Source organism: Formica exsecta, unplaced genomic scaffold (assembly GCF_003651465.1).
Source record: "Formica exsecta isolate Colony F162 unplaced genomic scaffold, ASM365146v1 scaffold201, whole genome shotgun sequence".
NCBI lineage: Eukaryota > Metazoa > Arthropoda > Insecta > Hymenoptera > Formicidae > Formica > Formica exsecta.
Window position 1 is genome coordinate 1,360,746 of NW_021849308.1, and position 16,576 is coordinate 1,377,321.

Below are 16,576 nucleotides of genomic sequence, written 5' to 3' on the forward strand. Positions count from 1 at the left end.
TATATATATACCCGAGAAATATTGCCATTTCTTTCGATATCTGCGGATTTCTGGTATCTGTAACTAATTGAAAAAAAATCATTAGATCATTCTTATCATTAGATATAGATCATTTTTATCATTCAATGAACATATTACCAAGATCGAACTAGAGTAACGTTTATTTCAAATTATCAGAAGAATATTAGGTTTTGTCATGTGTTAAATCTTAAAACTTTTTCAGTGAAATTTTTAAGAGAAAATACTCTAAGATTTAAGTGGCATAAAGTTAAAAAATTTTGGGTGTCCCGATATTATTAAAAATTGAAATATGACAAATAGGTCGTAAACAAAAGAAATCGCAATAATTCGATGATACCTTATGCATATATTTCTACATGTATGTATGTGTGTATATAAACGTGTATATGTATATAAAAATGGAAAAGACATTCGTATAAAGCCTATGAGTATGATTCTGCACGACGCGATAAGCAGATTGATCTCTTCGATCCGTACTGGAAAGTTGTGTGAATCATCTACTGTAAAATGAATAAAATATAAATAAAAGTAATCTCATATATATAAGATATATAAATATTATATATATATATATATATATATATATATTTTATTATATATATATTGTTATATTCTATATCAGATCGTACTTCGATCGAAGGCTCGCGATTATAAGTATATGACACAATCCCAATCGCATAAATAAAGAATATTCATCAATTCATCATTTTTCTTTTATATATACATACGTATACATATGTATATATAAATTAGTTATATGAAGCACGCAACAATTATTAGGATCGTAAGATAAACCTGTTCGCGCGACCGAGCCCTTCGCAGACTGTGCTTGTAAAATCGCCTAAAGGTACAAGTGGTCCTTAATATTATACGATATGTCGATCGTGTTTTTCGATTATCGCAATTTCCTTGGAAGATTAGGCAATCGTTTATAAAAATATATTATCGGTTCAAAAAGATATATATATATATATATATATATATATATATATATATATATATAAAAAAAAAAATATTTTTAATATTCAATCACTAAACGTCTTCTCCTCTCTTCCTCTCCATCAACCTAAACCAGTGGTCCCCTCTTAAAACCTTTCCAATTATATCAAAATAGTCTTACCTATTTTTTAGAAAATGGAAATCAAGAACATCAATACCCACGAGTTAACCCGCGGACGATTAGAAGTATGGATAACTCGCGCAGAGTCCCCATTACTCTTCTGGGTCCAACTGAAAAACGGACAGAGAGACCTAGTAGAGCTCATCGAAGAGCTTAACTTCCGGATGGACCGACGAAGTCACATATATGTATATATCGAAACAGTAAAATTGACTTTTTCTATACACATGGACAATAGCATTAATTGAGAATTACGCGTGTCAAATACGATCTTAATTAAGAGATGTACTATTCGTTAAGCTCTCGATTCTCAGAGAGCAATCAAATAATTTTTTAAATTGATTATAATGTCATTTTATTATTAATTCTCTTTACGCCATTTGAAACGTGCGTGAAGCGATTGCGAAATGCGACTCTTTGTACTTTATGCTGACATGTAACGTATAAATCTTTCTATTATATTTGTTGGTTTACACACACTTTTTACATTATATAAATATATTATATGAAAATATTTTGGTTGGACATCTAATCTATCGACGCGTTATTCTGTTAAAAATGCTAAACGGTCAACGGAATAGTCTACGAACATATGCGCGAAAGGATTTCAACATATTCGCATTCGCGATCACAAACCCGAGAGACTGGAAGAACAAATAATTATTGTCTCGTAATCGATTGTATAAATGTTCTCAGGTAACCGATCTTCTGGAAAGTTTCGCAGACATCATCAATAATGAATCACGTGAGTCCCGGTTCGCATCTTCGGCTGTCGATGATTTCTCGTGGAAGGCACTTTGGCAAATTTTTGTCAATTATTCGAATAAAACATATATCATCGATATATTTGATCGATAGGGACTTTCATTTCCGATATTGCGCGAATCTTCACGTTGGATATGTCAAATTCTGTTAGATTAAACAACAACGGAATGAAACTGTTATTTATAAAAGCAAAAAACCGTTCCCATAACTCTCACAAATATTTTATAGTGAATATCTATTTTTATAGGATATTAATATCTAAAAAAATTTTCTAATATGAAATAAGCGCTATGTGGAGTTCGACCTACGCGATCGTTGGAATGTACTGATCCTTGAAAAACAGATTTCATGGAATGTCTTGCTCGTACGATCGTTCTCTCCAACGGTTGTAAGTCTTCCGTAAACAATCGCGACGAAAACTAGTATAGCGTTAAATAACGGTAAATCCTCGATGACAGATGATCGACTGTGCGCGGTAAAAATCTCATCACGTTACGAATTCGAATTAGCTTACGAATCAAAGCAACAGTTACGCGAGCTACTAGCTACGATTTATCACCGACCCCAGCAAGTTAAATTAATCCAATAAAATATTATTTATGGGCAAATATTCTCGAATAAACCATCGTTTCTTACAAATTAATTCAAACACCATATTCTCGTCGCATATTCCTGAATACGGCTGTCTGTTTTTCACCTCAATCGAATACACGATCCATCTGTTAGAAAATTAAAGTTTATCAAATCGAGCGGCCACATATATCATTAATTGTACGGCATTAAATAAAACTGAGATTACGGGTCTCTTTGTATATCATTATCATTACATATAAATTTCGAATTCGTGTTCAGAACCAAATGCGAGGCACGCGAACCAAAAAGGTTCTCGAAGTTATTTTCGTGAGGCTCGTTTAATGAATTTGTATAGGCTCTTCATCGCGTAAATTTTAAAATTCTAATACTTTTCAAGGTGACATACTATTATAATATAATAACTTTAAACATTAGCAGATCTATAATATGAGAGGCAAGATCAAATAAAATGTGCCATTAAACTTTGTAAAAAATTTGCCATTTTTTTCATCGTGTCAGATTTAATACACAGTTTTCGACAGAGAGTTAAAGTCCGAAAACTGCGTATTAAATCTGACATGATAAAAAAATCATACACACAAGATTTGAGTACTAAGCAGATGTCATACATGTTTCATCAGGCACAGAATGGTTAATCTATCTTTTTTTTTTTTTCAAATAACTCGTTAAAAATCATGTCATGTAGTCCTCTCTTAAAATCAGATTAAGATTCAGAGATGAGTATTAAAATTAAGTACAATCAACTTTGATATTAATTACAATTAGAAATTTAGCATTGCGCCAAGTGTGATCGTGTGTACGAAGTTAAGATCATTAATCAAAGCATCTAGAATCCGCGAAGCGTCCTTAAATCACGATCCCGTTCAGTCGACCCTTTAAGAGGGTCAAAGAAGAAAGGCGCGGATTCGAAGGAGCGCCTTTTCGAGACGCCTCGAAGGGGACCTCGCACGACGATCGTTTTTCACCGAGAATGTCACGAAATATCCTAAGCGCTCTCGTCGTAGCCCATCTTTTGATGATGCCGTTTATAATGCACGGTAAGGTTGCCACGCTGCCGGGCCTTGTACGGGCACTCTGGGCATTGGAAGGCCGGCGGTTTGCCTCCGCACTCTACCATCTCGTGACGGCGCATCGTGCTCTTCCAGCGATAACCCTTGCCGCAGAAACGACAGCGGAATTTACGCTGCTGCTCGTGCGGCACACCCGCCATGTAGACGACGCTGAGGTCGTGCGGCTGCGGCAGCACCTCGAATGAATCCGGGAACACGACCTCGCGGGTGGAAGCGGCACGACCGCCGCTATTGTCGTCGTCGTAGTTGTCGCCGGCGTTGCTGTTGCTGACACGCCTGTTCGCCATGGCGATGTTGGCACGCGTCATCATCGTCGGCGCGGACGCGCGGTGACCCTTCTTCGTCGTCGTCTGGAGTTGTTGCTGCTGCTGCTTGTAGGAGCTGTCGGAGCGTAGCAAGGACAGTAACGCACCCATGCCTGTAACAGGTACCCAGCGCCGGCGGGGGCGCGAAGGTGGTAAGGAGATTAAATCTTTGAGGAAGATGCGGTTAGCTCGCTCACACGCTCGCTCGCTCGTTGTGCGGTTTTACACGACATCCTCGGAGTGTCACGCGGTATCGGAGGAAATGTGAGTTTATTATAGATAGGTACGATGAATTGAAAGCGGATTTCCGCCGATTCCGCGTGCCGAGCTCAAAGTTATTATTGTCGTCTGTGTATCTCGTCAAAATCATGCTCGTAATGATGTGGCAAAGTTATTATGTTGCTATCAGAATTCCTCTGATAGATAGTTACAATATAGCTCAACGCGTTGGTTGTAATCGTTGTAATATTTCATGTATTTTCTTGAGACAGTAAATTCTGATTCTCGTCTTTTTCGTAAAATAGCTTTGCCACAAACAGAGCATGATTTGATTCGGAGAGCTTGGAAATGTCTCGTAATAGACATCGATTTCACTGAACGACGACAAAAACGCACGAAAGGAGATATGAGGGAACGAAAAAGGAGGACAAGGATGTTCCATCAATATGCGAATATGTGATTGACAAAGAAATCAGTGAGATTAAAACCCGTAACCAACCCAACACACAATGTATCAGCCAATAGCCCCGAAAATCAGAGATAGCCCAGGATCAATTTTTGCCAAGGATACGTGTCCATATGAAAAGGCGTGTAAATAAACTGCGTGAGGCAGGAATGATGGATAAAGAGGAGGCTCCGTAATCGCCGAGTTAATCTTTTTAAGCAATATCTTTTTGTATAAATATCTTCGAAAACGTATATTCACATAAACGTTTCATAACAAAAATAAAACTTAATATCTGTCAAACGAAAGATAAAATGTGTCACGATTTATTTTTGCGAATTACGGACAATCTCTCCTCATGCTCCAGCTTTCCCCCTGAGAAGACACCAATTTCCAAACCCTTCAAACAATATATCCCAAAAAACAAAAAACAGGATGCAACGAACGTCATGTTGAATCAATAAGAATCAAGATCAATGAAACAATTTTGATATACTCGGAGATTTATATAACGCAGAGAACGGTATAAAACAGTCATATGTATACAACCATATATATGAAAAGTATCGAAACATATATATACGTATTATATATACACAGATTAAAACGCCCGTGTGAAAGGGCAACGATGAAGTGACAAATCGATTAAAATACAGTCCATTTATTCAGTTCGCTTGCATCAATTAAGCAAATTGTACATATTTGTCGATATTAATATTGTAATAATGTCGCATTCATCAATGCATAAAAAGAAAGAAAATTTATCGCGAAAAAAACACGGAACAATTATTTCCTACTCATATCCCGTGAACGGCCAGCATATGCTTGTGCAAAGTGCTCTTCTGGATCAGTCTTTTCTGGCAGATAGGGCAGGTGAATTGCTTCTCCTTGCCGCACTCGTACTGCACGTGACGATTCAGCGAGCTCTTATTCTTGTAGCTGCGGTCGCAATGCATGCAGGGAAACGGCTTCTTTAAGAAGACAATGGGCCTGATTACCTCGGAACGACCTGAAACAGAAAGCCGCAGGCGGTATTTTAGTATTTGCTCTTATGATCTACGAAGAACGATGGGATTTGTGGTTACTTCAGCTAGATGAATTTCCGATGAAACGGAAGCTGAGTCAGGCTTTTAGTCCTGGATCATTGGTTTAGGGTGGATTGTTGAAAAGGACATCTGCATTCATGAAAGGAGGAATACTTACGTCATAATGATTCGCGTCAAGTGTAAAGATACAGGCTCGGCGAGCAATCTGCGAAAAATCATTGTGTCAATGAAAATATGTCTTCATTTTCATTGTGTCAATGAAAATGATATTAGAGAATAATAAAAATATTTGCAATCTTCATGGAACAATAAAATTCTTCTTACGATTGCCCATCTTGCTGAAAGTGAAATTTTTCATTGTAGAAATATTACGATTGCTTAATTTTGATAACGCTGGACACGTTAAAACGCATCGAAATACTAAGATACGTTATCTTGTCTATTAAAATAATAGGCAGATATGACGGAAGCATTGTATGAAACATATATCGTTACGTACGTATAATATTTTAAGATTTTTTTTTTAGGACATTGACTATATATGTAGCTGCTTCTGATAAATTTAAACAGAATACAGTAAAATGGCATTCATTCTAGGAAAAAAATAGTACAATATCAGAATTCAAGCTAATTCTGCGATTTCATGCATTATTTTGCATACAGCAAATGAATGGCGTATGATTGGAAAAATTAAATAAATAACAGATAGCATATTTTCCTGGATTCAGATCAGCAATTAAGATTAAATAATAAATTTAGAATATAAATTAGCAATTAATAAAAATAAAAAGCATCCCAAAAACACATTCTTGCTTTATACATATATATACGAATCAATAGCATTGTATTAGAATATGTAACATCATTTATTTTTACAAAAAATATTCCAAAGGCGAAACATAACAAAGAATTTTGTCAAGTTTTTTTCGCAATCAGAAGATTTCTCCGATAATCGCGTCACATCTCCCTCGTTTCATTCAATTCTTGGCGTTGTACAACATCTTGTAGTGAATCTGCCGAATGAACTCGCCGTTCCCGGAAGTGAGAAGAATCGGCCAGCATTCCGGGTTCTCGCGCACGTGCCGATGCAGCGACTTTTTCCATTTGTACGATTTGGAGCAGGCTAGACAGGTGTTGTATTCTGAAAAAGAAAGCAACACGTAGACCTGTCAGCGAGAATCGAGAATCGAATTCGATCAGAACGAGGAACATCGATGTCTTTCGAATGAAAACACGAACAGGTCTCGATTAGATTTCTAATTTTCCATCGCATCATACCACCCTTACATATAACTTAATCTCCTTTGCTCGACAGGCAGATTAATCACTTAGATCATAGATCTAATAATACGAACGAACGTTCTTAATTTCCAAATGTCGATACATTGAAACTTTAGTCGATCTTAGCACTACGGGATTATCCAATTTTAAGGGAAAAAAAAAAAACATTTTAATATCGATAGCTTTAAAAAATAAAATTAAGTTCTTTTAAATTAAGAACACATTAGTAGATTATATGCTGACAATACAAACGATATAATATTAAAACGAAAGAATATATGTAATATATTAACTTTATTGTTTTATGCATGCGTAATCCCGCTTTTAGTGTTGCGAATATATAATAAATTAATTATTAAGAATGTGTGTGATATAAGATAAAGAAGATCGTTATATTCAACTTCTTGTTTTGATTTGACAATTAATACAAAATGTATATTTGGTATCTCACGCTAACGAAATATAGCAGTATACATGGAAAACGTTATTTCTCATAATATCTCGATATAACAATTATTTTCTTGTTCATTTCTCAAAGGCGTAGATCAAATCGTAGATTAAGCGTAGATTCGTAGAAATAGGCGTAATCGCATGATATTCTCTGTTGCACTTCAGTCAAAGGTCTAAAACGAAATCAAGATTTTCGAAGCTTAAAATTAATGGTATCAGTTTTATACATCACACTAGATATTTATTTACAAGACGTTCACGACACCACTGAGTGCATGCGACGATGTAGAAATTTACGCTATTTTATAATTGGCATCTCACGACCGACTGTTGATGAATCTCGATCGCGAGCGCTCATCGAGAATCTATAAAAACGCGACGTTTTGCAGTTCTACGTTTTTATTTGCGATATAAAAATTATTTGCGATATAGATTTTTTACGCTCTTTTGTCAAAACTATTGGGTAAAAATTCTTATCAATTTCACGTATTTATATCTCGTCTGGCTCCACAAGCGCTACGACCACCACCAGGCATTTCCGATACTCTCAGCCCTGCTCAAAGCCGTGCTTCGTTCGCATGTGCTTCAGCAGGTTGCAGTGTAATTTCGATCTCTTTGGGCAATATAGGCACTGATATTTCGGCAACTTTCCGCATTCCTCCCTCAAATGTCTCGTCAACGAGCTGTAATACACGTACACGTTTCCGCAGTTCTTGCAGGTGTGCATCTGACTCCCAGGAAGACTGCCTGCAAAGAAAAATAATATGGTCGTGTTAGTACGAATCGCATAGCTTGGTCGTTCGTTTTGATGGTCGCTAATATTAGCCAACATATAATTTCTAAATTATTCTCGCGAATTTATAGACAAGTAATCATAATTATATATTTTCCTCCGAGTATGTATACTTGTCAATTAGTGACATTAAAAATGAATATTTTGTTTATGCTACGCGTAAAAAATAGAATTTGATCAAACATTCAATTTGTTTCGATGTTTCGTATAACATATATAGTGTAAAAATAGTAACTAAATTATGACTACATACTTAACAGAAATAATGTAAAATTTTTTTTTACTTCGGATAATATCTATGTCGGAATTTTATTAATATCCAATTTTAATTTTAATCAGAAATATTTTCCATCAAAATAACGCCAAAATATTTCAAGCAATACAAATCAAACATCAACGAACAATTTTTTTACCCGGGTATGTTAATATCCATCTTGTAGACACACACTAAAAAAAAAAAAAAATGCACGCAGGGAAGCTTAAATCTACGCACCTTTCGTACTTTCACGCGTACTTTCTTCGTATTCTTCTTGCATACAGTCCAGCCGTTCCTATCGGCGTAGACAGGGATTACATATTGTAATTGTTAAAGACGAAGACAGGGAAAGTACGAAACAAATAAAAAAGCAAAATATAAAATTGCGACAAACATAACTGAACTCTCATGCACTCATTAGTATTTCCTGTAGTATTAATCTTGGCAAAAGCATCGCATAATTACCATATGCCTGAACATTTTAATCCATGTAATAATACTTATTCGTTTGTGGTTTAATTAATATATTCTTTGTATAACCGAAAGTTTTCGTTACATTTTTTTTCCTAGGAAAATGAAAAGTAAATGCATATTTGGGCAGTTATCAAAGATTTTTAATTTTGAAAATTCTTTTCAAATATCATTTTCTTTTATATTCAACTTACATGAGAAAGCAAATATAATTTTACGAAAAAGATGTTATAGAAATGATATACCCATATATCGTGTCATTGTACAGGTACTAATAACCAATCATAAAAAAACTTACAAAGGCATAAAAATAAAAACAAGTTCTCGTATTTATTCTTCCAACATGTTCTTGAGTTGCAAAACTTAGCATCAAAAAGTTGCTCGTGTATCAATTAAAAAAATTTAATACAGAATAAAAAGGAAATATATAGGTTTCACAAATAGATTCATTATACATAAATATATATAGTATATATTAACATTCAATATTTCAGAAAAATGGGCATTTATGCGCATTATAGTTTTTACAACATTTGATCGTTAAAAGACACGATTTAATATTTACTTTCGCTTACACAATTACGTAACAGTATGATCCATTAACATCACATATTTATATGTTAATAATAAATTTACATTATATACACAGCAGAAGATGCGCCGAAATATATAAGATTTCATAAATTTTCCGAGTATTCGGCGTAAAGCATGAAATACTTTTCGAATTGTACATTCTTATGTACAAAAATGAAACGCAATATGTGTAAATGAAGTATTACTTTTAATCGTTCGCAACGTTGTACTGCAAATAAGTCTCACGTTTCACAAGGACATTATCGTTGAGCTTTTGAAAAGAGCACCCGTTCGTTCATCCTAACGCGGAAAAGTATCGATCATCAATCTCGGGGACGATCGCGTAGCGAATAACGGAATTCTCTCTTCGATAATTAATTCCTAGCAACCGTGCTCCTTCTTCAGGTGATTCAACAGATTGAACTTCATCGGCATGATGTTGTGACAGTACGGGCAGGTATATAAGATCCTGCCACATTCCTCCCGCACGTGCCGGTTCAGCGCCATCCGCGACCTATACGTTTTCCTGCACTCGCAGCATGTGTGCAAACCTGAAACGGAAGGAAGAGAGCCACGTTGAATATAGCTGCCTCGACACGCGACTTACGACAATCAACAATGCTTTCAGTGTCCCAGCAAAAGCATTAGCATTGATATTAGTAATCTGCACATTACATATCCGATCGTTTTTCTGTGCCGTACCAAGTAGCTCACCGAAATCGTAATGTCCTGCCGAGTCCTTCGGACGATCTGAAACAGGGAACGCATTTAATCGTCTGTTAGTAACGCCCCGAAAATCTTCATAAAGAATTATATTTATAGAGAAGAGAACAGGAGGATGAGATGTCGTGTTCTGAAAAAAAACAACATCGATAAATAAAATAAAGTTTTACATTAACAAAACAATACCGACATTCTCTTGTAAGATCTTGTAAAGAATATTTATTTATAAAAATATAAATTTATTAAATTCCAGAGAAAAAAAATTTATTATTTTTCGTCTATTGTTATCGCGTCAAGTACAGCTTCGGTCATAAAGTCATTGAAAAACGATTTGGGAAAAAAATATTATCACATAAAAAATATTTCATTACTAACTGAAAATGAGAAAATTCTTATTTCGCTTTTAGTACTTTTCTGACACTTTATTGTTGGTATTATTACGAAAATACATGCATTTATAAATATTACGGATTATATAGTATTTTTATGTGTTCGCATTAAACGGCTGGCACTTGGTGCCGAGATAGAATTTTGAGACTGATATATGCAGCGAGAGTGCAATCAATAATATGTATAGTGTTGCAACAATACCTATCGTCAGATCCCAATAGTGATTATGGGACAAAATATTCATTTATAGTATACTTTATTCTTTCTGATGCGATGAAAGATGAATGTTTGTTGATATCGTGTCCTTTCAGTCACGGAGAAAAACATGTGTGTATAAACATGTTTACAGTATCTAAAAGCGCAAGATGAATGAGATAACGCATCTTGTACAAGCCTTATTATTGTCACTCAGTCTTTTTATTACAGTTTACTGTAGGTTATTCGTTACTTAATATACGAACCTTTGCATTATACTTTTGCATCCTCGGTCATTATTATGATATTTGCATGATTATATATAACAAAGCGTCAGGTGAAAAAAAAATATATACTACAAATGACGAGTTTTTCCGTGTTCTTGTACAATCTCTCAAAAATTTGTGTGCATCGTCCATCTATGAGATCTGAGTTTTCTTACACCACGTGACAAAATGCGCGAACTAATACAATACGTCGAGTCATCCTACATTCAGGACTCGAGAACTACATACATCATCGTTTTCGCAGCGAGCTTACGAGATTTTAGGAAAAATATATTCTTCGGAAAGAGAATGCTTTCTCAAGGTTTCTAATCGCAACTACTTAGAACAAAACGGTCGTCGAGATCTCGAAACGAGTTACTCATAGATCCTTTTATCGGAGCTGCAAATCCTCAGTTGACAGTCACGACAGCGTGGCGCATCAGCCATGAAGAATCATAACGACGACTAAGGCAATTCGACAATTTCTCTTCTGCACCACCGTAAAAAATTTAAGTGTTGGGCGAAGTGACCTTGAAGTGCTGCTCGGCCTGATGAGCGTGCAGGATGAAGGCCTTGAAGGCGGCGAACGGGCACAACGGACACTTGAACTGCGGTGGCTCGCACTTGTGCTTCAGATAGTTGCTCCACATCTTGTAGAATTTGCTGCACATAGTGCAAGTATAGCCGAGGACCTGATCGCCCATGTACATCTTCCGAAAAGCTGGAAACAGAGAGACCAAGTTAGTTAGTTGAGCGGAAGCCAACTGTGGTATTCAAGCCTCGCGCACATGAGAAAAAAAGGATTCAACAGAAACAATCAGGATAGAGCCACAGAAAGCACTCTGTCTAAGGCAACGGTCGGTCCGACTTATGAGATGTACCTACTCACTTCGCGTTAAAAAGTTTTCGGACTCGCATAATTTTCGGATGGAAATTCAATGAGATGAAGAAAATTCGAATGATTGTGTGAAACATCCTTCTGAGCAAAATTTGCATGTTATGTTGTAGTATATAACTAATTAATTTTGCAAAAGTTAGAACACATAAAATTTCCCAAGATTATAATGATCTATAGCTTTATAATATTCTTTATCGGCGCTATACACACATAACTGAATCGAATATTGCTCAATCTGTCTTTAACGTACAAACATCTGAATTTTCTTGTGTTTATAGCTTTTTCACAAAAAGTCACAAAACATTTCTCGCAATTTCTATCGTAGATTATCTCTATATACATGTATTGAGTATCAAAATCTCATAAATTGAACTCTCTTATAATCTTAATTATCTTGGGTGGATATTTCTTGCCGCGAAAAGATCGGAAATTTGCTTTTTCCAAAAGCTTGGTGCGTCTCTCAGAATTCAAAAGCCATCCTAAAAATCAATGAAAGCATGGAAACTTTGCAAGTAAATCACACAAGGATAACTACTCTATAAGTTCTAGTGAAAGCCTGACTCGGGATCAGAATGATTACATATAAATTTATCAAGCTGCCAGATATTATTTCTATTACATCAAAGCACTCATGTATATTGCTAAAATAATATGTACATACATTAATTCGCTTTTTGATATACTAAAATTATGATTTGTCATAAAATATAGCGATTAGAATCCAAGAATTAAAATGAAAATGGTTTCCGCCTTAAAATTATTTTGCCTAATACATATTTAGTAATTCTTGAATGGCCATTTAGCTCTTGTTACATATCTTTCATATACTCTTTTTCCAATAAAGAACTTAAATATTTTGCCAAAAAAAAAAAACTCATTTCTTTAGATTTTCTCGAAAAAAAATAATTTTTCGATAATTTGATAAGCAAACGTGAAATGTCCCAAATCTGCTTAAAAACCATATTAACGATAATCCGAAATTAAACGACGACTGATTCATTATTATAAATAATGTTTTTTTCACAAAGTTATTTGCCTAATATAATTTAAATATATAAAAAGTAAAAAAAAAAAGGATATTTTATAACAGTTGGATTTTATTATATGTTCTATATATTTAGACCTTTCACATTCTTCAATTATCATTTACATTCCTTTCGAAGCTATATGTCTCTTCACATCGATATTTTCAGTCTTTTTTGCATTCTTGCAACTCTTCATCATTTTCATTCCGCTGTCTCGATTCTATTCTGGGATATCTTTATTTGTTCCTTGTTAAATATATAAAGAACTAAAGATTCCTGATGAAATCATTATCTGCTTCAAGATGTTCAAAATTTCTCAAGAAATCAATAGAACAAAAAATTCAGCGAAATAATGGATTTAGCCAAAGAAGCCTTCAGAAACAGTTTATTTCGCTTTTAATATTATACAATCATTCATACATTAATATTCTAATGGAAATTAAAATGTAATAAAGTATCGATGAACTAATAGGAAAAATTTCTATAAATAGAAAACAAATCGTTTTTTCATCCGTATACTTTGCAGGAAACAATGAACAATACGCTGCTAAGGAGAAATTAAAATCAATATAACATAAGAAAAAAGCTTAACCCTAAATTCCATAAAAATATCGCAGATACTTATCTTTGATGTTAAAAAGCACTCGTTTTCTTTGTCGCAATAAAATAATAATTATACTATCCAAACAGTTGATTAATAATTATTAAATTTTAAGTATTTTATGCACTTTTACAAATACAATAGTTCTTGCTATCGGTGATAGGTATAAAAATCAGAAAAGTATGAAGGCGCTCGATAGTTGGAGAAACATTTAGGACCAAGTCATAGGATGTGAAATTTTCATCTTGCTCTTATTCGTACACAATTTCATGCAATTTTATTTAAAAATTCCTGTTTTAAAACAACAAAAAAATCGCACAAAAGAATATTAACGATCAAATAGAATTTATTCCATGTAAGTCAATGTTGCTATACCAAAGCCTCACTCGATCTGTGTAAAATAAATGTCTCAAAAAAAAAAAATCATTTTATTATGCATAAAACGTTAGAGACCAACTAGACGATGTTAATTAACCGAGAGGTGATTTTTATAAGACGTGATGATGTTTCTTCTTATGCCTGTCGATGCACCATTTGTGTGGGCTCTTGTACGGGCACATCTCGCAGTTGATCCTCGGCTTCGCGTTCACACACTCGAATTTCCGGTGCCTCCAGAGGGATCTCCTTACCACATAGTTCTTGCCACAGTCCACACACGTGTAAGTCCTCTCGTGCGCTTCAGCGATGGTATTTCCTCGTTGCTGTTGTAGCGCGTCACAGGCGTCGTACCCATATACTCTTTTGTAAGGCCATAACAAGGCTGAAACATTAAGATCATCATATCGGTTAATAGGAGCAACCAATAATTTCAGGCGCAAGAATATCCGGCAGATAACAGTTCTGAGTGAGTCTCAGACAGGATCAATCGATATTTCGACCTCGACGACATCGCCAATATGGAAGGATCGCCGATAGACTATTGCTGGAACAATTTGATAAAAATTGCCATTCGATCAACGAATCGAAATTCGAATCGAAACCGATCGCTCAAGAGCAACGTTTGAGTACAGTTCGTCAACAGTACGAGATTTAACCAATCGGGAAGGAACCGTGATCAGTCTTCCTGTGCATGTCCATGCGCCACTTATGTGGGCTCTTGTATGGACACTTCTCGCAACTGAACTTCGGTTTCGCATTCACGCACTCGAACTTCCGGTGCCTCCAGAGGGACCTCTTTGCCGCGTAGCCTTTGTCGCAATCCGCGCATACGTGGGTCTTCTCGCGCGTCTCGCCGATGACGTTTCCTTGTTGCTGATGTAGCGCGTCATTGACGTCGGTCTTGTTAGGCCACAACAAGGCTGAAACATCAATGTTAGATCGATTAATAGGAGCAATCGGTGACTTCAGGCAGAAGCACGATTCTCCGGCGAGTATCGATTCTCAGACGAAATATCAACGATGTCGCCGGTATTGAAGAACTGTCGTTCTAATAAATATAATGCTGAGATTATTTGATAAAAATTGTTATCTTGAGTGAATAATCGATCCGTTCAATCGAATTACAAGAGCAATCGATCATTGAATCGAGTTCGACTCATCGAGAATGCGAAGATTAATTAACTGATTTTAGAAAGTGCCTCTTCCTGTGTCTATCAATGCATCGGTCTTGAATATACGGATAGAACCCATAGTTAAATGTTTCGGTTTCACACCTTTAGACATTCAAACTTCCGATGGCTCAGAAGTTTTATCGTTGACGTATAACCCTTGGTGCAAACAGCGCATACGTAAATCTTTTTTCGTACTATAGCACCTCTTTTTTGTTGGTGTAACGCATTGCCCTTGTCGATATCCTGTTCGCCAATCTCCTTGCGAACAGAGCAGTATGTGTGCCACGATAAAGCTGAAACAATAATATCAAGTCGATTAATGGAAGTAATCGGCAATGTACAATCGCACACACAAATACAATTTATATAAATTGTAAAATTTATTTTATTAAACTTTATTCAAATTTTAGCAAAAATATTGTGCATATATAACTTAAATCATAGAAATTATATCACATAAAAAAATCAAAATAAATATAAAATATATATAAAACCACTCTAATAAAATACATCACTCTATTCCATCAATTCTAATTTTTATCGCATATTATAAACTTTGAATTAAATATCTAAATCTTCCTTTGATTTTCCCTACCTGATTTTAATATTATTAAGAAATTGTTTCCCAAGCATAAAACCTTTTTAAAATACAGGATCAAAAGCTGCCCAAATAGCAGAAAGTAGACCCAATTATGAAATACGCATTTCGCATAAAACAAAATAGAAAATATTCTGGTAGGAAAAGAATGATAGGTGCATGTCGCTTGTAATTGTAAATTTATATTTATCGTAAATCTAACGCAATTATACACCGATACAGGCATCGGTGAGAACAAGCTCAATGATGATAACACACGGCAGGATTATCAGTTTCCCCTTCTCATATTTTGTAGCGCTAAAGCGTATCTGCAGTTAATAATAAAGACGATAGTACCCTGTTCGCATATGGAGTAATCTAGCTTCGATGTAGGCACAATCGCTTGTATAACTCCGATAAGATTCTAAATAGATTTCACATTTCATATGTTTCAACATATATATTCCCACATCTTCGTCTGAAAATGAAAAGTAAAATTGTATCCACAACGAAAATGTTAAGATCTTGCTGGAGGCCAAAATAACGTATTAGTTAGAAAAATAATTCCATCTCGATTTTGCTGTGACAAATGCAATGTCGAGTAGTAATCGAAGAATATCTAACATCAATCAAATTTATCAAACATTATTTTTTACATAATTTTACATGTTCTCTTCTGTCACATCTAAATTTACAAACTCAGATGCTAAAGTATCATCGCATATGTAGACAATGATACGTTCCGTTTTCCTATTGTTTATCTCGCTGGGGGAGTGGAACGAATCATTGTCGGGCAATGTACATATTTATTATATACATGCGCTGCGATTGATTAGATGTCGTCATTAGAACAAGTTGTGACAACGAGAGTGATTGTAAATGAAGAGATATACATATACAAATATTAAATATATATTATATAATAAATTATATAAATTACAA

The 16,576-nt window shown here is 35.0% G+C and overlaps 1 protein-coding gene across 10 annotated transcripts in view; it reads right to left on the minus strand.

Moving 5' to 3' along the window:
• The window catches only part of LOC115234691 (longitudinals lacking protein-like), a 272,992-nt gene that overhangs the window by 81,439 nt on the left and 174,977 nt on the right, over window positions 1-16,576 (minus strand). The window contains exon 7 of one of the 10 annotated variants that reach the window (XM_029805981.1): window positions 10,543-11,704. The exons of the other annotated variants lie outside the window; for them this stretch is intronic. Coding sequence (XP_029661841.1) covers window positions 11,493-11,704 — 212 coding nt within the window. The 3' untranslated portion in view covers window positions 10,543-11,492. Of the gene's footprint in view, window positions 1-10,542; window positions 11,705-16,576 lie in introns of those variants that run through there. 10 annotated transcript variants of the gene reach the window in all.